At 55.4% G+C, this 21,330-nt stretch overlaps 7 protein-coding genes across 7 annotated transcripts; 5 read left to right on the forward strand and 2 right to left on the reverse strand.

Annotated features, from left to right (window-relative positions):
• Positions 1-990: 990 nt before the first annotated feature.
• BO86DRAFT_395857 (putative ABC multidrug transporter) lies at positions 991-5,006 on the forward strand (the record flags this gene model as incomplete). Its single annotated transcript, XM_025673363.1, has 3 exons — positions 991-1,224; positions 1,284-4,576; positions 4,658-5,006. The coding sequence occupies 3 exons, from the start codon at positions 991-993 to the stop codon at positions 5,004-5,006; spliced, it is 3,876 nt and encodes a 1,291-aa protein (XP_025531452.1).
• A 250-nt stretch (positions 5,007-5,256) lies between these two features.
• Positions 5,257-6,405, forward strand: BO86DRAFT_385867 (orotate phosphoribosyltransferase). Its single transcript, XM_025671204.1, has 3 exons — positions 5,257-5,390; positions 5,458-5,593; positions 5,702-6,405. Exons 1-3 carry the CDS (start codon positions 5,297-5,299, stop codon positions 6,186-6,188), a joined length of 717 nt encoding a protein of 238 aa, XP_025531453.1. The 5' UTR covers positions 5,257-5,296; the 3' UTR covers positions 6,189-6,405.
• An 896-nt stretch (positions 6,406-7,301) lies between these two features.
• BO86DRAFT_395859 (MFS general substrate transporter) lies at positions 7,302-11,364 on the forward strand (the record flags this gene model as incomplete). Its single annotated transcript, XM_025673364.1, has 3 exons — positions 7,302-8,941; positions 10,603-10,964; positions 11,033-11,364. The coding sequence occupies 3 exons, from the start codon at positions 7,302-7,304 to the stop codon at positions 11,362-11,364; spliced, it is 2,334 nt and encodes a 777-aa protein (XP_025531454.1).
• Positions 11,365-11,576: 212 nt separating this feature from the next.
• BO86DRAFT_275037 (uncharacterized protein) lies at positions 11,577-13,385 on the reverse strand (the record flags this gene model as incomplete). The annotated part of the gene is made up of 2 exons (XM_025667258.1): positions 11,577-12,145; positions 12,257-13,385. Coding segments are annotated over 2 exons (1,698 nt in total), but the record flags the coding sequence as incomplete, so codon positions are not given.
• An 847-nt stretch (positions 13,386-14,232) lies between these two features.
• On the forward strand, positions 14,233-15,402 carry BO86DRAFT_385870 (zinc-binding alcohol dehydrogenase family protein). Its single transcript, XM_025671205.1, has one exon. It carries the CDS (start codon positions 14,285-14,287, stop codon positions 15,326-15,328), a length of 1,044 nt encoding a protein of 347 aa, XP_025531456.1. The 5' UTR covers positions 14,233-14,284; the 3' UTR covers positions 15,329-15,402.
• Positions 15,394-17,799, reverse strand: BO86DRAFT_354211 (Zn(II)2Cys6 transcription factor; the record flags this gene model as incomplete). Its single annotated transcript, XM_025669569.1, has 8 exons — positions 15,394-15,655; positions 15,699-15,875; positions 15,924-16,340; positions 16,392-16,483; positions 16,535-17,135; positions 17,186-17,527; positions 17,578-17,675; positions 17,731-17,799. The coding sequence occupies 8 exons, from the start codon at positions 17,797-17,799 to the stop codon at positions 15,394-15,396; spliced, it is 2,058 nt and encodes a 685-aa protein (XP_025531457.1).
• Positions 17,800-18,357: 558 nt separating this feature from the next.
• BO86DRAFT_354212 (HpcH/HpaI aldolase family protein) lies at positions 18,358-19,499 on the forward strand (the record flags this gene model as incomplete). The annotated part of the gene is made up of 5 exons (XM_025669570.1): positions 18,358-18,519; positions 18,582-18,764; positions 18,834-19,050; positions 19,107-19,268; positions 19,327-19,499. 5 exons carry the CDS (start codon positions 18,358-18,360, stop codon positions 19,497-19,499), a joined length of 897 nt encoding a protein of 298 aa, XP_025531458.1.
• Between the last annotated feature and the right edge of the window lie 1,831 nt (positions 19,500-21,330).

Consider the following 21,330-nt stretch of genomic DNA (forward strand, 5'->3'; position numbering starts at 1 on the left):
TTATACCCCGGTTAAGATTTAGGCGTGAAACGAAATAGTTAGCAGTAGACAAATGAGAGCGTCCAATCCCCCCAAAAACAAACGGAATTGAGTTTTAACCTTCGGAGATTGCCTTAGATTGATTAAGTTCTGGTTTGCACGGTACTCCGTAAACGTTGTTTTGGGGCTTGGCTGAGTGGCCCAATTTTTGAGGCCGTCGCCAATACGAACCCCGGTTTCAGCTTTCAACCATGAACGAAGAGTTTGAAACTCAGCCCGGACCAGCGTGAGATCCCCGACCGTCCACGTCCATCTCTTAAACAGGCTGTAATATCCGATCTGTCGATCTGGTTCGGACACCGTTGCGTTTCAGCCGCAAGGCCGGGGGGGACTGGAGCTGACTGGAGTTGACCTGTATGCCAGCCCTAATAATTGGACCAGGGCCATTTGGCTTTCTCGGTCCCTGATCGTCTTGCTTCTTCCCATTCTTCCCATCCACGTGAAACACTGGTTCAACGCAACTGGCACCGACTCTCATCTTTTGGTCGCCTTTGCGCCCTTTGGTCCCATCTGCAACTGGACTCGTCGACAGAAGAATAATTAAGAAATTGGTCCAGCCGGTCATACAATGAATGACGATGGGCACGATCAACCCACTTTCCGTGGTACGAGAAAAAGTCCAGGTAGTTGGCCCTCCGAGGTTTCGATTATAGGGGTCCTGTCACGTCCCCAGTGTCAATTCATGTGATGGCCAGTTTCAGTTCTGTTCCCACCGCTCCTTCACTGGCCCGTCGTCTTCAATGTCTTTCGACTGTCTGTCTTGGCTCAATCAAGGCACTCTAGGAACCTAGGTCGCTTTGCTCTTCCGTTCCGACCGTGAGATGCTGCTGTTGGGCGGCTTGATGATAGGGACAGACTGAGCCAAAACAAACCATCTGCATGATGAAGTGGAAAGAAGAAGACATCTGCTTGGAGTCATTACCCACGGTCAGACTACCTTAGCTCTTGCTCATGATCAAAATCGAACCCACTAACACCGGTCGCAAACAGACTCCTGCCACAGACAGCACTGTTATCGCCCTGTCGGAGGTCGAGAAGAGCATCCTCGAGCAGCAGATTCGGGTCCCAGTATCCAAGCCTGGGTTCTTTGGCATTTATCGCTATGCCAGCCGGTGGGATCTTGTCTTCCTGCTGCTGAGCTCGGTCGCTTCGATCATCGGAGGCGCTGCTTTGCCGCTGTTCACCGTCAGTTCACGACGCTATTGCTTGTAATGCTCACGCATGAGACTGACCTCGTGGAGTAGGTCCTCTTTGGTAACCTCACCTCGACCTTCCAAGACATTGCGGCCGGGCGCATCACGTACGACCACTTCCACCACGAGCTCAACAAATACGTGGTCTACTTCATCTACCTCGCCGCGGCCGAGTTCATCACCATCTGCATCGCCACGGTCGGCTTCATCTACACAGGCGACCATGTGGTGCAGCGCATCCGCGTGGAATACCTGCGGGCGATCCTGCGCCAGAACATCGCGTTCTTCGACAGTCTGGGTGCCGGCGAGATCACGACGCGGATCACCGCCGACACCAACCTGATCCAGGATGGGATCTCCGAGAAGGTCGGCCTGGCGCTGACCGGGCTGTCGACCTTTGTGACTGCGTTCGTCATCGCCTACATCAAGTACTGGAAGCTGGCGCTGATCTGCAGCGCCACGCTGATCGCCTTGCTCCTGATCATGGGCGGCGGGTCAATCATCATGATGGTCCACAGCAAGCGCGCGCTGGAGTGTCAGGGCCGCTCCGGCAGCTTCGCCGAGGACATCCTGGACTCGGTGCGGACGGTCGTCGCCTTCGACGCTCAGAACGTGCTCGCCGCCAAGTACGAGGAGCAGCTGAAGGAGTCCGAGGCGCCCGCCCGGAAATCCCAGATCACCTTCGCCATCATGGTCGGCGCGATGCTGGGCGTCATGTACCTGAACTATGGGATGGGCTTCTGGATGGGGTCGCGCTTCCTCGTCGATGCCCGGGAGCATGTTAAGGTTGGCGATGTCCTCACGATCCTCATGTCGATCATGCTGGGGTCCTACAACTTGGGCAACGTCGCCCCGAACGTGCAGGCGCTGTCGAATGCCGTCGCGGCCGCGTCCAAGCTCTACAGTACGATTGACCGGGCGTCGCCGTTGGATGCCTCCTCCGAGAGCGGCAAGATCCTCGGCCATGTGAAGGGCAATATAGTCCTGCAGAATGTCCGACACGTGTATCCTTCGCGACCGGAGGTTGTTGTGACGAATGACCTCAGCGTATACATTCCTGCGGGAAAGACCACGGCGTTTGTGGGGCCGTCAGGGTCCGGCAAGAGTACGGTCATTGGTCTGCTGGAACGGTTCTACAACCCCGTCGCCGGCCATATTTCGATCGACGGACACGATCTGTATACGTTGAATCTGCGGTGGGTGCGCCAGCAGATCTCGTTGGTCTCACAAGAGCCTAGACTGTTCGCGACCACGATCTATGAGAATATCCGATTCGGACTGATTGGGTCCGAGTACGAGAATGCGCCCGAAGCCAGCATCACCAAGCGCATTCACGACGCTGCGAAGATGGCCAACGCACATGATTTTATCATGGCGTTACCAAAGAAGTATGAGACGAATATTGGTGGATTCTCACTGTCAGGAGGCCAGAAGCAGCGAATCGCGATCGCCAGGGCCGTGGTGAGCGACCCGAAGATCTTGTTGCTCGATGAAGCGACTTCGGCGCTGGACGCGAAGTCGGAAGAGATTGTTCAGGCGGCGCTGGACAACGCCTCGAAAGGTCGGACGACCATAGCCATCGCCCATCGACTCTCTACAATCAAGGAGGCGCATAATATCGTTGTCCTGGTTCATGGGCACATTGTGGAGCAAGGGTCGCACTTTGAGCTCATGGGCCGGGAGGGTGTGTACTATGACATGGTGCAGGCGCAGCAGATCAAGCAGAAGGAGGCCGCCAAGCGACACGAGTCAATGACGTTCTTCCTCGATGAAGATTATATCGGGGGCGGATATCCGATGGACGACGAAGACGACTTTAGTGACGACGCCTCGGATATTGTGCTGAAGTCGGGGGCGAGGCAGAGACGTAGGACCAGGATGTCCATGTTCATTCCACCCTTACCATCCAAGCACAAGGAGAATCTATCGCTATGGGCGTTGTTCAAGTTCCTTGCCTCGTTCAACCGACCGGAGTGGCCGATCATGATCCTGGGTCTCTGTGCATCGACCCTGGCGGGGGGCATCCAGCCATCTCAGGCGGTGTTGTTTGCCAAGGCAGTCAACACGCTGAGCTTGCCTCCATTCGAATACCACAAGCTGCGCCACGATGCGAACTTTTGGTGCTTGATGTTCCTCATGATGGGTTTGGTGACACTGGTTATTTATGCCACCCAAGGGACCTTGTTCGCATATAGCTCCGAGAAACTAATCTTTCGAGCCCGAAGCCAGGCATTCCGGGTCATGCTGAACAAGGAGATCTCATTCTTTGATAAGGAAGAGAACACCACCGGTGCTCTGACATCGACCTTGGGTGCTGAAACCAAACAGCTTGCCGGAATCAGCGGCGTCACTCTCGGCACCCTGCTCATTGTCACTGTCAACCTTTCAGCTTCCCTTGTCGTGGCCCTGGTCATGGGCTGGAAGCTTGCCTTGGTATGCATCTCAGCTGTGCCGGTCCTGTTGATGTGTGGGTTTCTTCGCGTGTGGATGCTGGATCGATTCCAGCGCCGAGCGAAAGCTGCGTATCAACAGTCTGCGAGCTCAGCCTGCGAGGCGGCTTCTGCCATCCGGACCGTTGCTTCTCTTACGATGGAGAAGCAAGTTGTCAGTTCCTACGAGAAACAAGTACAAGCGCAGCTCAAGGAGGACATCCTCCCCATCTTCAAGTCCTCCGCCCTCTATGCCAGCTCCCAAGCGTTGCCGTTTATGTGCATGGCTCTGGGCTTCTGGTATGGAGGGACTCTCCTCGGGCACGGAGACTACACACTCTTCCAGTTCTACGTGTGCTTCAGCGAAGTCATCTTCGGCGCTCAGGCGGCCGGGACTATCTTCTCGAACGCGCCGGATATGGGCAAAGCGAAGCATGCGGCCGCGGAGTTCAAGAAGCTGTTCAGCAATCGGTCGACCAATAAACATGCTGAGAGCAAAGCTATTCATGTGTCCTCCATGCAAGGGTCGGTAGAATTCCGAGACGTGTCTTTCCGGTACCCTACCCGGCTGGAGCAGCCTGTGCTCCGGCATGTCAGCCTAACTGTCAAACCAGGACAGAATATTGCACTGGTCGGCTCGAGTGGCAGCGGGAAAAGCACGATCATCTCCTTGTTGGAGCGGTTCTACGAGCCGGTGCTCGGTGAAGTGTATGTCGACGGCCGGGACATCGCGACGCTCGAGAAGAAGTCCTACCGCAGCCACCTGGCTCTGGTCAGTCAGGAGCCTGCTCTATTCCAGGGCACGATCCAAGAGAATATCCTACTGGGATGTACGCACAAAGAAGCGGTATCGGAGGACACATTGGTCCAAGCGTGCAGAGACGCGAACATCTACGACTTTATCATGTCGTTACCGTAGGTGTGCCCTTGCCAATTCCCAAGTTTGCACATTGGCTCGCCCCAACTTGGTGACCCAGTTAGCTAACACCTCCCTAGACAAGGATTTAACACGCTCGTCGGCAGTAAAGGCGGCATGTTGTCTGGTGGCCAGAAGCAGCGGATCGCCATCGCTCGGGCGCTGATTCGTAACCCTCGCATTCTTCTGCTGGATGAGGCCACATCGGCCTTGGATTCGGAGTCGGAGAAGGTCGTCCAAGCGGCTTTGGATGCAGCAGCGAAGGGCCGCACGACCATCGCGGTTGCTCATCGGTTGAGCACAATCCAGCGGGCGGACATGATCTATTTCCTCGATCAGGGAGAGGTCGTCGAGTGGGGCACGCATAAGGAACTGTTGCGTCGGCGAGGAAGGTACTATGAGATGGTCAACTTGCAGAACTTGGCCTGAATGGAGTGAGTTGTACGATAATGGGATAGGCGTTTGGATAATGGTTCCTTCAATGTACATATACCTCATAATCATGGTCGATTCAGGTCGACGATTCAAGCCGATAAGCGATAAGATAAAAAATCCGAACTCGGGGCACGGACTCCTCCGTGTGATCTAAACAGGAATAGTGCGGGGTATGGCTTACCTCATCATCTGGAGATAGTTTCAATCTTTTTCTTTCAGGAGATTGAAAGTATTCCCCGCCAACAGCCCCTGCAAATCCCCAAGTCACACCAATTCACCTCGTCATGGCTCTCCCCGCTTACAAGACCTCCTTCTTGGAGTCCTCCATCTCTGCCAAGGTCCTGACCTTCGGCACTTTCACCCTCAAGTCGGGCCGTCGTACGCTTCCCATCCCCCAGAAACTACTATCTGTGACCCGTCCGTTGCTAATTGAGGATCCCAATAGATTCCCCATACTTCTTCAACGCCGGTACCTTCCACACGGCTTCGCTCCTCTCCGCCCTTTCAACCGCCTACGCCCACACCATCATCACCTTCCTCGCGGAGAACCCTTCCATCCCCAAGCCCGACGTGATCTTCGGGTGAGTCGAGAACACCGCAGCCCCTTGAACCCAAACCAAACACTTCGCCGCATGTTGCTATGTCCATTCTCCTCAACCCAATCTCTAACACCCACCTCTATCAAACAGCCCCGCATACAAAGGGATCCCGCTCGCCTGCGCCACCCTGCTCGAGCTCCACCGCCTGCAGCCCGAAGCCTGGGCCGAGGTGTCCTACAGCTACAACCGCAAGGAGAAGAAGGACCACGGCGAGGGCGGCAGCATCGTGGGCGCCGGCCTGAAGGGCAAGAACGTGCTGGTGATCGACGACGTGATCACCGCCGGCACGGCGATGCGCGAGACCCTGGACCTGGTCGCCCAGGAAGGCGGCAAGGTGGTCGGCTTCACCGTCGCGCTGGACCGCCAGGAGAAGATGCCCGGCCCCAAGGACGCCAGCGGCGTGGAGGACGATGCGCCGCGCATGAGCGCCATGGGCCAGATCCGCAAGGAGTACGGTGTGCCCACGACGAGCATCGTCACCCTGGATGATCTGATCCGGTTGATGCAGGAGAAGGGGGCCGGCGAGGATATGCGCCGGTTGGAGGAGTACCGGGCCAAGTATCGGGCTAGCGATTAGGGGGGTCTTAGCTGATTGAACGTATGAAGGTAACTGTGAAGGATATGAGAAGGTGGTTCTTGGGGGAGTTTTGTCTATGGTTATGCTATAGCTTAGGGATAGCATCAAGTTGTATCGGATTTTCGGTATGGATTGAACGGGCTTGGTTAGATCAAATCAACCGGTCCATACCTTCAACCACTCGATGGAATGAAAGGACGGCCCCTGCAGAAATTTTTTTGACGCATGTTTCAGGAGAAGTCGTGTCGGGCTCAAATGTTTCGGTGATTTCTCGTTCTCCCTGAAGCTCGACAGCGTCTATGTTATCATATTATTGTTCGGGGGTGGTCCGGGAAGAGCTCGGCACCGAACCATCGCCGAGTTTGCGCCCTTATCTTCACCCATCGTCCATTCCAGACTCTCATCGACATCTCTACTTACTTCATGAAAGGATTTACCGCAACATATCGCGCAACTGTGGGCTCTGGTCTTGCGTCATAGCTTAGTAGTCCTGGCTGGGCTGGTTGCAGCTTGCATGAGCAGAGTCTTCGTGATCACAAATCTCTACAGCTTACACGAGCTGGATGACAACACATCTCCGAGCTGAAGCTGTGCTCCCAAGGATATGACAAACTGGGGGATTTGCATTCGATCTTCGCCAGCTACAGCTTCCCGAGCATTGCTGTCTTTATGTTCATATGGAGATTCGTCAAGATGACCAGCTCGTCGCACAGACACAGCGCCTGGTCGACGCGGTTGGGATCATTTGATCCGAGCAGATCTCAGCTGCAATCCCTGGCTCAGGGTCAATCTGATGCAAGATGCAACCCGAAGCCACGAAACAGGGACGAGCTAAGGCCGAACCGGCTCTGAGTCACCCAGATGGCGTGTGTTGGCTCCAGGAACCGGATAGAGTGTCGGACGGTTCAAGCTCGGTGCGTCTCGGTGATGGATCGGCGATGCGTCGGCTTTGCTACGTGCCTGAACTATACGAATCCGACCTCACCGAACATCCAACGATATAAATCAACACATTTCCTCTACTTAGTGTGCTTGTATCTCTTACAATAGCACACAGACAGACTCTAAAGGGCACAGTCCACTCAAACTCAAGCCATCTCATTCTATACAATCATGGCACCACCCATGTCCGAGCCCCAACGGGCTATGAGCAATGCATCAGAACAGCCACATCTTCTTCGCACAGAAACTCGAGAGTCCCTAACAAACCGCGGAATCTCTCCAAGTCCTCCACCAGTCGACTACAACTATCCAGATTTGGGTCGTCCTGCCGACCCTGTCTTCCCCGAGGAATATACCATCGAGACTAGCACCGGCCTCGTTCCCAAACGCACACTCGAACAGATCCGCTCGCGACAGGACCGGCAGCCGTCGTCGAGCTCCTCCTCGGACCTCGAAAAGGCCGATGACCAGCCTACCGAGTTTGTCACCTTCACCATCAACGACCCCGAGAACCCTTACAACTGGTCCCGTGCCTATCGCTGGTACGTCACCATGATCGCCTCCCTCCTCGTGGTCTGCGTCGCCTACGGTTCCGCAATCGTAACGGGCGGCTTGGGTCTCATCGAAGACAAGTATCACGTCTCTCTCGAAGTAGCCACCCTTACCTGCAGTATCATGGTCTGCGGCTTCGCTGTCGGTCCCCTTCTCTGGTCGCCCCTATCGGAGATTATCGGTCGCCGGCCGGTTTACATCATTTCACTGGTGCTGTACACGATCTTCAACATCCCTTGCGCGCTGTCGCCCAACATCGGCGGACTGCTGGCATGCCGCTTCCTCTGCGGTGTCTTCTCCAGCTCCGGCCTCTCGCTCGCGGGCGGCACCATCGCCGACATCTGGTCCATCGAGGAACGGGGCATGGCGATCGCCTTTTTCGCGGCGGCCCCGTACTGCGGCCCCGTAATCGGACCCATCGTCTGCGGCTGGATCACAGTGGGCTCGGGCCGGCTGGATCTCTTCTTCTGGACCAACCTCGCCTTCGCGGGGGCCGTGGGCATCCTCGTGGGGCTCATCCCCGAGACGTACGCGCCGGTGATCCTCAAGCGGCGGGCGGCGCGGCTCCGCTCCGAGACGGGCAACCCGCACATCATCACGGAGCAGGAGCAGCACAAGCCATCCCTCAAGGAGATCGTGCGCACCTCGCTGATCCGCCCGATTACGATGATCCTGACCGAGCCCGTCCTCGACCTGATGTGCATGTACATCGTGCTGATCTACTCGATGCTGTACGCCTTCTTCTTCGCCTACCCGGTCATCTTCGGCAAGCTGTACGGCTACAACGACGGCCAGATCGGCCTGATGTTCATCCCCATCCTCATCGGCGCCGGCTTCTCCCTGATCTTCACGCCGCTGCTCGAGAAGCAATTCCACCGGATCTGTAGCCGCCGCGCCCCGACCCCCGAGGACCGCCTCATCGGCGCCCTCATCGGCGCGCCCTTCGTCCCCATCGCGCTGTTCATCCTCGGCGCCACCTCCTTCAAGGGCATCATCTGGGTCGGGCCCGCTTCCTCCGGCATCGCGTTCGGGTTCGGCATGGTGCTGTGCTACTACGCGGTCAACAACTACATCATCGACAGCTACCAGAAGTATGCGGCGTCCGCGTTGGCGGCCAAGGTCTTCCTGCGGTCCGGCGGCGGTGCGGCGTTCCCGCTGTTCATCACGCAGATGTACGATCGTCTGGGGCTGCAGTGGGCGTCGTGGCTGTTGGCGTTCATTGGGGTGGGGATGGTGTTTATCCCTTACATTTTCTACTGGTTTGGGGGGCGGTTAAGGGCCAAGCTCAATAAGAATTAGATGGGAGAAAAGAGGTGGCAGAGTCGCATTTGCGGGAGATATGGATATAGAGAGTGAAAATAAGGTGTTGGTGGAAGGCTATAGATAATATACAGGTCTAATGTTAATGGTATTTATGATAGAATAGATAGAGTCTCAATGGCATGTTTCTTTTTTTTTTTTTTTCCGGTTGAAACAGGTCCGCTTTTCTCACGAAGGCATCGTCTTGACTATCTGCACTATGTGCAGTACAACACAAAGACAACGACTCATGAGAGATTGACAATTCTGGCACCGTGAAGCTCAATTGAATCTTACCTTGTAGGCAGTCTCACTTTGAATGATCTGCCATGGAACCGAGCCGCACCCGCTGTTTCGAACTGCGAGGAGACATAGTGAGGTGGGCAAGGAGGCGGTTGTTCCAGGCGTTTTGCGGGCACGAGGGGATGGATTGACTTCGCCATTTTCTCTTGATGAATTGTGTGTTAGTTGATTGATCCACCAGGGTAGGTACGGAGTAGTCTGGCTCGAATGAGTGTCGAACCAATTTAATCACTGGTTAGTACCAGATATGGGATGATGACGGGTCTGGCCGATGTGGCCTCGAGTGATAATGAGCTGATTTGGTCGTCGAATGGTCAATCCACCGCGAGGCTTATGCTATTGTTGGATAAAGGTGGGGCCAACCCCTCCCAAATAGGCATGAGTAAGAATGACTCATGCTGGCTCATCCGGGGTGGATTCCTTCTTCTCCGGCTCGGCGGGTGCGCTTTAGACGGGGGGATCATCCTGGCCTCATTGCGTCTCATTCTCCATCACTTCGACTCATGATGATAGATAGTAGGAAATAGATGTAGGATATGTAGCTATAAGACTGTAGTGAACCATGGTAAGGGGGCATTAGGCAATGATAATCAACGATATGCATTCAGAGTGTGCCCGAGTAAGTGTGTCTGTTTACTGTCTTTCTACCATTTCTAAGCACCATGAAGAAACCCCCTACAGCTGACATGCTTCGCATTGCTGAGGCTCTTGGAGAGAACATAGTATAGGAAGAACCTCTCCAAGGTTCCAGGGCCGACATCATCTGATTGCTTTTTTGTTTCCTATTGTTGTGGAGGATGTGTCATGGTTGATTGGATACTGCTAATGAAAACAATAGAGATTTCAGATACATTACTGTGTTCTCGGATGCATGAACAATAGCATAGATCTCTACTCACCCTGGATTTCAGGACATAGTAAGTACTGTACAACGTCCGCAGGGCAATACTATCACCACTATTATTCCTCGCCAGATGCAATCGCCAACAGCCGAATACCACACACCCAACTAAAATAACTCCGATAGAGCCCACCCCACCGCCCCCACACCCGCTTCCCAAAATGGAACCCGCCTCCCTGAACGGCCGATAATCCCCAGGCACCGACCGATAAGGTATAAAGGTCGCCCTTCCCCTCTCCCGCATTTCTCCTCTCCTCCTCACCAACTCATCGCTTCGGCGAAAAAGCTACACCCCTTCTTCCTTCTCTCCCTCCGGTCTTCCGGGTCCGCGACCCGGGTCCCCAGTATACAAGGATGGCAGTCGCAGCAACCAACGCTACGCACGCCGTCAGGCAGCTCACCCCGGCCACCTACCAGGCCAGGCAAACCGCTTAATCATTTTAATCAATACCCCGACTACTATAACTCCGACCTCCATCCCTACCTCGACCTCTCTCTCCTGCCTCCTTCAACGGCCTTCCCCCCCGTTGAATTCGACCCATCTTTCTTTGCGACCGATCCCCTCGATCAAACCTACTACCCCGATCTCACCACCACCACCACCACCACCACCACTACTGCTACAAACCTCTTGGACTTTGACTATAATTTCGACATCAACATCCTGGACGACCTCGCAGACCCCGTGTCAGACTCCGCGATAAACTCCTTGCTCAGTTCTCCGGACAGTCTCAGTGAATCCTACCTCTTCGAATCGCCAAGCGTGCAGTCCTTACCTGGTACGTTCGCTTCCCTTCCCTGCCCCATCTCCCCATACAATCAAGATATACTAATTGCAGCAAAATAGACCCGCAAATCCAAACCCCACCTCCAATCCCACAGCCACAGCCACAGCCACAGCCACAACCAATGCCCGCGGTGACGACGGATCGCCCCTCGACCAAACCATCCTTCACCGTCACCCGGGTGTCCGCCGCCAAGGAACCGCCCACCAAAGTGAGCAAGCGGCAGCTGAACACGCTCGCGGCGCGGCGGTACCGGCAGCGCAAGCTGGACCGGGTGAACGAGCTGGAGGCGGAGCTGGCGGCCGTGAAGCGGGAGCGGGACGAGCTGCGGATGCGCGTGAGTAAGTTGGAGGGCGAGACGGAGGCGTTGCGGGGGATGGTGGGGAAGAAGTAAAGTAGAGCAAAGCCTAGTTCTAACAATGTCAAAAACTCGACACAACTGCACATACACAATTCCCTATTTTTCACTCAGACTAGACTACCTCCCTAGATCCACCGCCCCTCTCCATCCCCCCCCTTCAACAACAACATCTCCTTATCCACACTATCCTCCACCACCAACCGCCACCCACCCGCCACCTGATCCCGATCCCCGCCCACCAACCGCACGGGAATCCGTCCCACCGCGTCCGCCCCCCACCCTTTCTCCGCCGCGCGCTGGGCAATCCCGCGGCCCCCGTTCGACGCCGCCGCCACCACCATCTTCATCTCCATGTAATCCCACCGCGGCAGGCCCCGCCACAGCCGCGTGCGCACCATCTCCGCCGCCACGACCAGCAGCAGGCCCAGCGAGGTCGCGAACACGCACACGATGTACGGATGCGACCCGACGCGGAACGCCTCGACCGTCACCGTTGCCGCCGTCTGCTGCGTGAACCCGCCGACCATCAGCTGCGCCGACGCGTAGCCGGCCAGGATGTCGTCGATCAGCGAGACGTACACGTTCGTGATGCCGGCGAGGGCGATAGCGTCTTCGGTTGTGTTGGTGGTATTAGTGGTGGTCGTGGTCGTGGTCACCGAAGTGCGATAGTCGGCGATACTGGTGTTGAAGGCGTCGCCGAGCGTGGAGCGGTAGAAGCTCGTCAGGTCGTTGGAGATCAGTTCGAGCTGGCGCATGGCGACGTGGATGGTTTTGTTGGTGGGGTCGATGTCCGCTGTTGTGGCTGTCGCGTTGCCTTGTGCTGCATTTCCTGCGTCATCGTCATCGTCACGCTTGTCGATTCCGACAGCAGCAGCGGTAGCGGTAGCAGTCGCAGCCGAAGAAGAAGAAAAAGAAACATTCCCACCCCGACTCCCAGGCACAACCCTCACCACCTTCCCGGCAACCGCCACCTCGACCCCAAACCACGCGGGCTCAAACACCACAACACACTGACTCGCATTCAACCCGGCATAATACCCGCCCGCCGCCACCGCCACATACCTTTGTCGGGTGTACGCGACCGGCTGCGCCGCGACGCCCACCGCCACAATCGTCCGGGTACTGTACCCCGTATACACCGAATACTCGCCGCCATCCCGCCGACTGGCGTTCACGCTATCCGGCAACGGGCCGCGGGCCGCGTACAGCGCGTACTCGCCCAGGTCCTCGAGCCGGAACGCCGAGGACCGGTTGTAGGCGCACTCGACGTGCGCGACGTACCCCGGTTCGACGTAGGTGTAGCCCGTGGCGTGCGGGTAGGTCGTCCGCAGCCCGGAATCGGTGAGGCCGACCGAGGCGCCCACCCCGTACGACCGCCCCGTGTAGCTGTACCCCGTGTTGTCGAGCTTCGGGTGCACGCGGCTGCCGTGGGCGAGGAGCGGGGAGGCCGTGCTGGCGGAGGAGATCAGGGCGGTCAGTTGCCCCAGGCCCACGGAGTAGGTGAAGTACCCCTGCGGGGTGCGGGCGGTGGGCCCGGTGCGGTCGATTTGCGACGGGTATTCGATTATGAAGCTTGTGTTGTGGTAGGAGGGGATGTGGAGGGGGTAGCGGTGGGTGGTGGTGGTGGTGGTGGGCGTGAGGGCGCCGGTCCAGAGGGCGGAGAGCACGGCGGAGAGGTTGGCGAGGAGGAAGGTTAGGCAGAGGAGGAGTGGGGGCAGGGTCCAGTTCGCGGCGGGCGTGGAGAGGGAGGCCCAGAAGCTGAGCGTGGTGAGGTGGGTTGGGGATGCGTGGTGGTGGGCGAACCGGATGCGCGTGGCTTGGTTGATTAGTCGGCAGATGATGAGGAGTTGCACGGTGCTGAGGAGTGTGGCCAGCGCTTGGACGCCGGTTTGCACGGAGGTGCGGTAGCTGTTGATGAGGCCGTAGATGGATCCGTCGGCGATCGTCCAGTGGAGGCGGTCGGCGAGGAGGAGGACGATGCTCAGCGTGGTCGGGAGGAGCAGCAGGAGGAAGATGAGGTGCTCCGTCCAGGGGACTGGGCGGGAGGGGCTGGACGATGGCATCGGTGATGCGATCTGTCTGCATGCACTACTCATTCATTCATTCGTACTTACAGTGTCTGGGCTGTCGAGGCTGCTGTAGGGCTTATATCCCCGTTCAGCCCTAGCCGCCCGCCGCCCGCCGTCTCGGAGCCCCCGACGCTGCGCCTGACCGGGCGCTTAGCACTGCGTGCATATTGGTCGTCGGTGCGATGAAACGGCCGGAGAAGTTGATCTGTGCCACATGGCGCGAGGCTGACCGAGGGGCATTTTTAGTCGTTCATCCAATCCACCGCAGGGTCCAGGACCTTGGCTGCGTTGACAGCGGAGCAAGGGTTGCCGTTGTTGGATTATTGTAGATAGGTAAGTGGTTGCTTGCACTTGCCGCCAGGCTTTCATATTGATAGCTTAGCTTAATCTGAATCACCACAGTTATTGATAGTAGTGTCTGTTGGGACCGAAGTCGGCATCTTGTTGTTGGATGACTTTGCCACGTGCGTTTCAGAAGGTTTTGCCTGAAACTCACGTTTCAGGTTGATATTGGCGACTACTATGGATAAATACTCGTCATACTTTTGCCTTTGGGATGGCAAGTTATTGCTGGCTGGTCAGTTGCCGTCCCATGTAGCGCAGCAAGCGTGATTCTCCAACAACCGATCGCGATGAGAGATTAGGTAGGCCAGCTATGCCCCTAGCATACTAGCTCGACTAGAAGCTGTATAGCATTAATCATCAACAACGTCAGCATCCCATCAATTAATAAGCAGTAGTGTTCGATATGTCAGCAGCTGCGCAGCCCTGGTACCATATAAAAATATCGAACGTCAGATACAGTATAGCCCACTATATCCCCAGATTCAACCCCAGATCCACTCTTACTCCAATCACAGCCCACCGTAACCAAGACCACCACCATGCCTCTCGCCATCACCCTCACCTCCCCGCACACTCCAACCCTAACCACCATCCCCCCGCCCACTCTCCGCCCGGGGACCCTCCTCGTCCAGCCCAAAGCCGTAGCCCTCAACCCCACCGACCTCAAGAAAGCCACCTCGCCCAACACCCCGCTCAACCTACCCCTGGGCTGCGACTACGCCGGCACCGTCCTCGCCATCCACCCCGACACGACAACCGACTTCCAACCCGGCGACCGCATCTGCGGCTTCGTCTCCGGCTGCAACCCCCTCCATCCGGAGGACGGGGCCTTTTCCACCGCCACGCCCGCCGTCGCGGCGCTTCAACTCCCCATCCCAGCGCATCTCTCCTTCACGGAAGCCGCCACCTTCGGGGTCGCCCTCACGACCATCGGCCAGTCGCTCTACCAGACCCTCAACCTCGCCCCACCGGACACCCCCCTCGCCGAGCCCCTCCCCATCCTGATCTACGGCGGCTCGTCCGCGATGGGCACCATGGCCATCCAATTCGCCAAGCTCTCCGGCTACCGGGTCTTCACGACCTGTTCGCCGCGCAATTTCGACCTGGTGCGGTCCTACGGCGCGCACGAGGTCTTCGACTATCGGGATCCCACTGCTGCGGCGCGCATCAACGAGAAGACCGGGAACCGGCTGGGGCTGGTGATGGATACGATTGGCGGGGAGGAGACGGTGGCGTTCTGTGACCGGGCGCTGTCGAGTGAGGGTGGGGAGTTCGCGACGATATTGACGGACACCGTCATCCCGAGAGAGAATGTGCGGTCGCGGATCACGGTGGCGTACACGGCGATGGGGGAGGAGCTGGAGTTGGGCGGACATCGGATCCCGGCCCGGAAGGAGGATTATGACTTTGCCGTGGAGTGGTTGAAGAAGCTCTGGCCATTCTTGCAGGATGGTAGGATCAGGCCCCATCCCGTAAGGGTTGTTGAGGGGGGCTTGAAGGGGCTGGCAGAGCAGGGATTCGAGATTATGAGGCAGGGGAAAATCAGTGGGGAGAAATTGGTGGTTGAGGTGGAAACGGAGTAAGATTGGTTCAATATCCTGTTTGTACTGTATTATGAATATTGAGTAGCGATAGATGAAGTCGAACCTCACAGCTCATTCCGCAGAAAGTCGTCGATCATATCTGCTCCCGGGAAGTCCTCCCATGAGAAGCCGTCAAACATGGACAATGGCGTAGATTGACTAGCGCCGTCAAAGTCATCCGGGTCCTGGAGCAGTCGCTCTAGAATTGAACGGCTGCGACTAGCACCCGGCCAGACTCGCTCAATCTCAGTGAGAAGGGCAAGAGCCGTACGTCCCTGCGAGATCCGATCACCTGAATCAACGGACTCCGTCATCCTCAATCTGTATCTCGTCAGTGGACGAAGTTGTATGCGAAAGTAGGATGCCATACACAAATATTCCAGATATAGTTAGGTATTGGACACAGAAGGCTAGATGGTGCGACGGTGGTATGCAGTCATGGATTAGTTCAGCTGCCTGGATACAGCTTTGCGCAGCTCCAAGGCATTCGGAAGATGGGTTGCGAAGAAGTGAATGTGATTCCGGGCGTTCGCAACCCAGCAGCGGCCTATAACTCGATCAAAATGTGCAATACGTGCCAACGAAACCGCCTTACCGGTATAAGTTCATGAGAATAGCCGAGTGCACAAGGAATGCTATGGCACTCATAGTCAAGTTCAGCCCGCTTGAGCCCTTGTTGGCAGAAAATCGAATCTCATTTGGGAGTCCTTGGACCCAATTATCAAGCTGCTGTGTAAAACTGTTGACATTGGTGAGCAAGGTAGTCCAGTTTCGACTCGACGAGTCTCCGCGTCCCATTCTGTTGGACAGATGGAAGTGATGTACATCGGCGGCCACCTTGCACAGCCGGATCAGCGCAATAAAGCCCATCATCGATGAATGTGAACGCTGAGTCTTGTTGCCATAATCATAGCCTTGATCCAGATCCTCATTGCTGATATCCAGCGGCAGTTCACAGCAAACATGGGCAACATGTGCGGCCATTGGCCGTCCTAGGCATATTGAAGTCAAACTAAAGCCATCAATCAGCACCGGGTCGGAAAGCCTCTAAACGTGTACCGACCAGTCGATCTCGAATACACTCCACCAAACACAGCGAGCAATCTGCGCTTCCTTCAACTCCGACAAGCTCGGTGTCTTTCCTTGAGGTTCCCTCTGCTCATAGTTAGTGAATGACTCGGCCAAACCCAATGAAAGCATGCCTACCAGACTGGAGAGATGCAGACCAAGATCTTGCGCGATGCGAACTGCCTGCCCAGCCAATCGCCATCCTTGCGCAAGAACATTCCAGCCGGCACAGCATAATGCAAGCAAGCCAAGACACTGAACTTGCTCAATAAAGACTTCACCACTGGAAGCGAAGAACATGAGTAGAGCCTTCTGATAGTACTCCATACCCGCCAGGGTAGATGCACCAGGGGCTTGAGGGAGTAAGCCAGAAGCACAAGCACAGATTGCAAAGTAGACGGCAAGAAAGCCTCTGTCAAGGCCCGTCAAATCCTTCGTATCTTTCAGTTTCTGATACTGAATCATGAAATCTGGTTGGTATAGGATAGGAAAGGTGTAATGCAGCCTCTCAAAGTAGATGTCGATCAGTAAGTCTGAGATGTATCGGGGAGGCCGGGTCATCTCTCTCGCCTGCGGAAGATACGGCAGATCGGGCCACGTCTTATCGCGCGTGAAGAATGGCAGTTCCACCTCTGACCTTCTGATAGAGTTGTTCTGTTCACAGGATGTTTGATTACTTGCTGGACACAGACTTTGAACTGCCTCGATTACCATGTTGTTGGCTACTCCACCAACATACCTGCAAGGTCATTCAGCAGCAGGTCGAGGCATATTCAGCGTGGTTTGTACCTGAGGCGGCCGTATGAGTCGGCCACCATATGGCCCACTAGATCTGCACTAGCTCGGTATGAAGGGGGAGGGCTGGTAGGATGCGAGGTTACAGGAGAGGCGACTGGTGGCTCGACTCCTGCCTTATATCTTGTCATTCCTAAGACGTGATCCGTAGAAATAGCCGTAGCGACCGACGAATATCCGAACGTTGGACATTGCTCGATGTGGTCGGGAGCATTGCACGGATGGTTGACTGCCTGCGCGTGATTGATGTACTGGGAAAGTGTTTGGGCTAGGCCCTCCAAGCGGATGCACAGGTTATCCATGTGCTGACACCGTTCCTCCAGTGATGTTGCATAACTAAGCCAGAGTTAGTGACATTGTCATTCCAAGCGATGCAATTAGTTCACCGTCGACTATTCGCCGCATGATCGTTGGTTTCGGGGTACTCGCAAAGGTGGTTGCGAGACTCGCACATGAAGCATGGCTGTTCCCCGTCGCATTTGATCTTTTCGTTCGGATTAACAAAGGTATGATTCGTACACAGCGTATGTGGTGCATACCTTCTTCCGCCGGCAGGAAAAGCATGCCTTCCAGACTCGTCCATCTGGCTTCTTTGTCGAAGATGCCATTTGTCGGTTTGCCGTCGGGTTGGTGAATTTTTCGGAGTATGCTGAGGGAAGAAGGCGATGTTCGAGGGACTTGGACGCATCGTCAACTATCCTTATCAGTTATCATAGAAGTGATCCTATCTAATCTCTTCCCCTCATTTCCCACCAATGGTCTGGGATATGACAAGCAGGACCCACTTATAACGATTCGCTTTATGGAAAGTCTGGCATCGTGGCTGGGCGGAGGTCCCTTTCCACATCGCAGACTACCTATCGAACAGATTCGGCGACAAACGATGAATACCAGCCACGGTGGAGTCGAGTGGGCATTCTCGAAGCATGTGCAGAAAAACGGGGTGTATGAGACAAGAGAAAGTGCAAGAGAGTTCTTTGCATCAAGGTGGCCTATACCATTAGAGAACATGATCGAGGTAATCCGGAGGAGATGGTTGGAAAGAGCGGAAAGAGTGTCGGCACCGGCTCGAGATCCGATCCGAAAGAGGCATATAGCACCACCACCACCACCCCCAGCAGTACCTCCATTACCATACCAACTTCCTCCACAGTCTGCTGGAAAACATGTCGCAAGCCGAAACTGCTCTGATCTCCTCCGCAGCCAACGAAACACGTCTGCAAGCCTCCCTCGCAAGGGCCGCCGCACGAAAAGGCCCCTCGATCGGCCAATGGCTAGAATTGCCCGGCTACTCACTCGCAAGGACAGTCGCAGGCCTCGGGGAAGACGTACGCCAGTCCCATCTCCCCAACCTCTTCCATCCCAATCCGCTAACAGCCTTACATAAAAGTGGGTCCTCATAGATTGTGAACACGGCAACATCGACGACAGAGACATGTACCTCCAAGTCGCGGCCATCGCAGCAGCCGGCGTGTCGCCCATCGTGCGCATTCCCGCCCTCGATACCTGGATGATGAAACGGGCGCTCGACGCGGGGGCGCATGGAATCATGGTTCCCATGTGTGAGACCAAGGTCTGCTTCACACCCCAAACCCTGTACTGTTCTTCCGTTCATCGTGGATCTGACTGGGGATGCTGCCAGGAACAAGCCGAACTCGTGGTCCGAGGCTGCAAATACCCTTCCGCGCAATGGCCGCAAGGAATAAGGGGCACTGGAGCCATGTTTGCTCCGAACGCGTTTAACCAGAGCGGGCGGGAGTATCTCACCCATGCCAATGACAATGTTACGATCATTGTTCAGATCGAGACACGCCAGGGGGTCGAGAATAGCGAGGCTATCGCCTCCGTTGAGGGTATTGGTTCGTGTCTGATCTAAGGTAGTCTAGACCTGGCCGAATTAATCAGGCGAGATTAGATATGCTCTTTGTCGGTCCTAACGACTTGGCCTCGTCAATGGGGTATTTTGCTTTCGATCATGCAACGATACCCGAGGTGCAAGAAGCAACAACGAAGGTCTTGCGAGCGGCTAAAGCAGCTGGGAAGTATGCGGGGCATTTTGCTTTATCTGCTGAAGCAGGTCGGTTTTCTTCTGAGTTGATGGAGAGACAGCCGAGTCACTGACATCTGAGACCCAGCGGCCAAAAGGTACATGCAAGGGTTCGACTTTGTCAACTCCGGAGCAGACATCGTCGCCCTTACTGCGTGGATGTCTTCCGAATTGACTAAGTTGAAGGATCTGATTGAAGGAAGCGAGTCTCAACCTCGAAGCACTACGGCAGTGAGTAACGTGAGTGTGGGATACTCTTGATATTGGCTTGAGCCTTCAGGTCAATCAACAGATATTGTGCAATCTTTCTGGCCGCAGCGCAAGTTGGATAGATGAATGGCCGTAAATAGACCCTTCATGGGCCAAGCCCTTGTAAGTCTAATTCGAGGTTGATAATTCATTCTGGCAACCTTAAAGTTGACCTATTGTTATCGATGTGTAAAGATCGACGGTGGCTACGCCGTCCGTGGCGTTTGGAAGCTGGCTGTCTTTTGTGGCCAACAAAGAAATCTACCACCGCCAAGCGAAAGTGCAGGCTGCATGCCCAAGCGCAGCTCAGGCAAGCTGAATGGGACATGCAGTGTTGATAGTTATCCGCTAGCTAGAGGGCCGTGACAAGCATAGTGACATGATCTGAGAGCAGTTGAGATATCCTATACTGATCTAGATGCCAAGCCATCATTTAATGTACGTGCTTACAGTGTCACAGCCCGCCAATAGCTACAACAAACCTGAGTCGACCGAGCTTAACTTATCTTGGTCAGCTTTACGCCCCGAGAATTGAGAAGATAAGCTCGAAGCTAGGAAATTGTGACCAATCCCTCCAGCAGAGACGAACCACACTTAAGCTATAACGAAGCGCAAACACAAGCACTCATGCATGCATCGGGCGGAACAGGCTTGCTGCGTATCATCCATGTTTCACGGAATCTGGACCCCTGGTCGGTTTAATTATTATTGATTCTGGTTCGGACTGGAGGGGGCTGGAGGATCTGCCTGAGGATCCTTGAATCTTCCGTCCGCTTACTGTCATGTGATTTGCGGTGACTATGCCTGGGAGCAACTCGGAGGTCGGGAGATGCGGAAGAATCCTGTCGCGGGCAGTAGTACAGCACTCCGTCAGGATATTTCGCTCCGCCCAGTAGGCAGAACTAGATGGTACAGCATCCAATAGTATAGCTTCGCTTGGTAGCAAGCTGGAGCGCAGAGCTCTTCATGCACCCCAAAATCAAGAAATCTTGTGCAATCCAGCAGGGCGGGCAAAAGTCTGTTCCTGCGAGAAGTCCCGGCGTATCCGCCTCAGGCCGGGCCGCTACCGCCGACGATCCCCACCAGGGACTGGACTAATTGTATCCGGTGGTGCAGGCAGGCAGGCAGGCAGCATGATTGTCGAGTCCGGTGTCGAATAGACTAGAGTCGCGATGGTGAGTTTATTAAGTGGGGGGAAGGAGTATCGAAAGGTATGACGTGGGAATTGTGATTGTCGCATGGGAAGAGACGAAAAGCTTCAGCTGTGGTGAAATCCGCGCGGTGTTAGTGCTTATCGGCACCATGGTGGGTTTAGGGCGAGGGCCGATACTGTCGATCGTGCGGACAAATTACGTCGTTGGCCCGATGGGTGGCAGAAACGTTGCCGTTTCAAGGCCCCACGCTGTTTCAGGTGGGAGAAGCCGAATACGGCTGTTGGAATACGAAGTGCTCGGGTTGATGACAGAGTACTCCGTACAGTACAATAAGATGAGAAGGGAGTGGAAGGGAATCTTATGTCTGACTGTCAGTCTGGTGGTGTGGGATGAAGTGGACAATTCTAGACCGAGGAGTCACCGGAGTCCGCAGCAACATCATCTCCAGCCAATGATGAAGCCATCTCCGCTTGGTCGCTTGGTCAAGCTTTCGGCAAGGGCGGAGTGGAATGGAAGAGGGGGTCGATAAGATGAGAATGCGAGATAGGATGAGGAGGAGGGAGGGAGGACTCATTGCAAGAGAATTATTGCTTGTGACTTCACTGTGAATAAAACACATTCAATATGTACTGTAAACAATCTACCTATCCGGTCAATAACAAAGTGAAGAAAAGAACCAGCGTATCCGT

The sequence above is a fragment of the Aspergillus japonicus genome, assembly GCF_003184785.1.
Source record: "Aspergillus japonicus CBS 114.51 unplaced genomic scaffold BO86scaffold_5, whole genome shotgun sequence".
Classification (NCBI taxonomy): Eukaryota; Fungi; Ascomycota; class Eurotiomycetes; order Eurotiales; family Aspergillaceae; genus Aspergillus; species Aspergillus japonicus.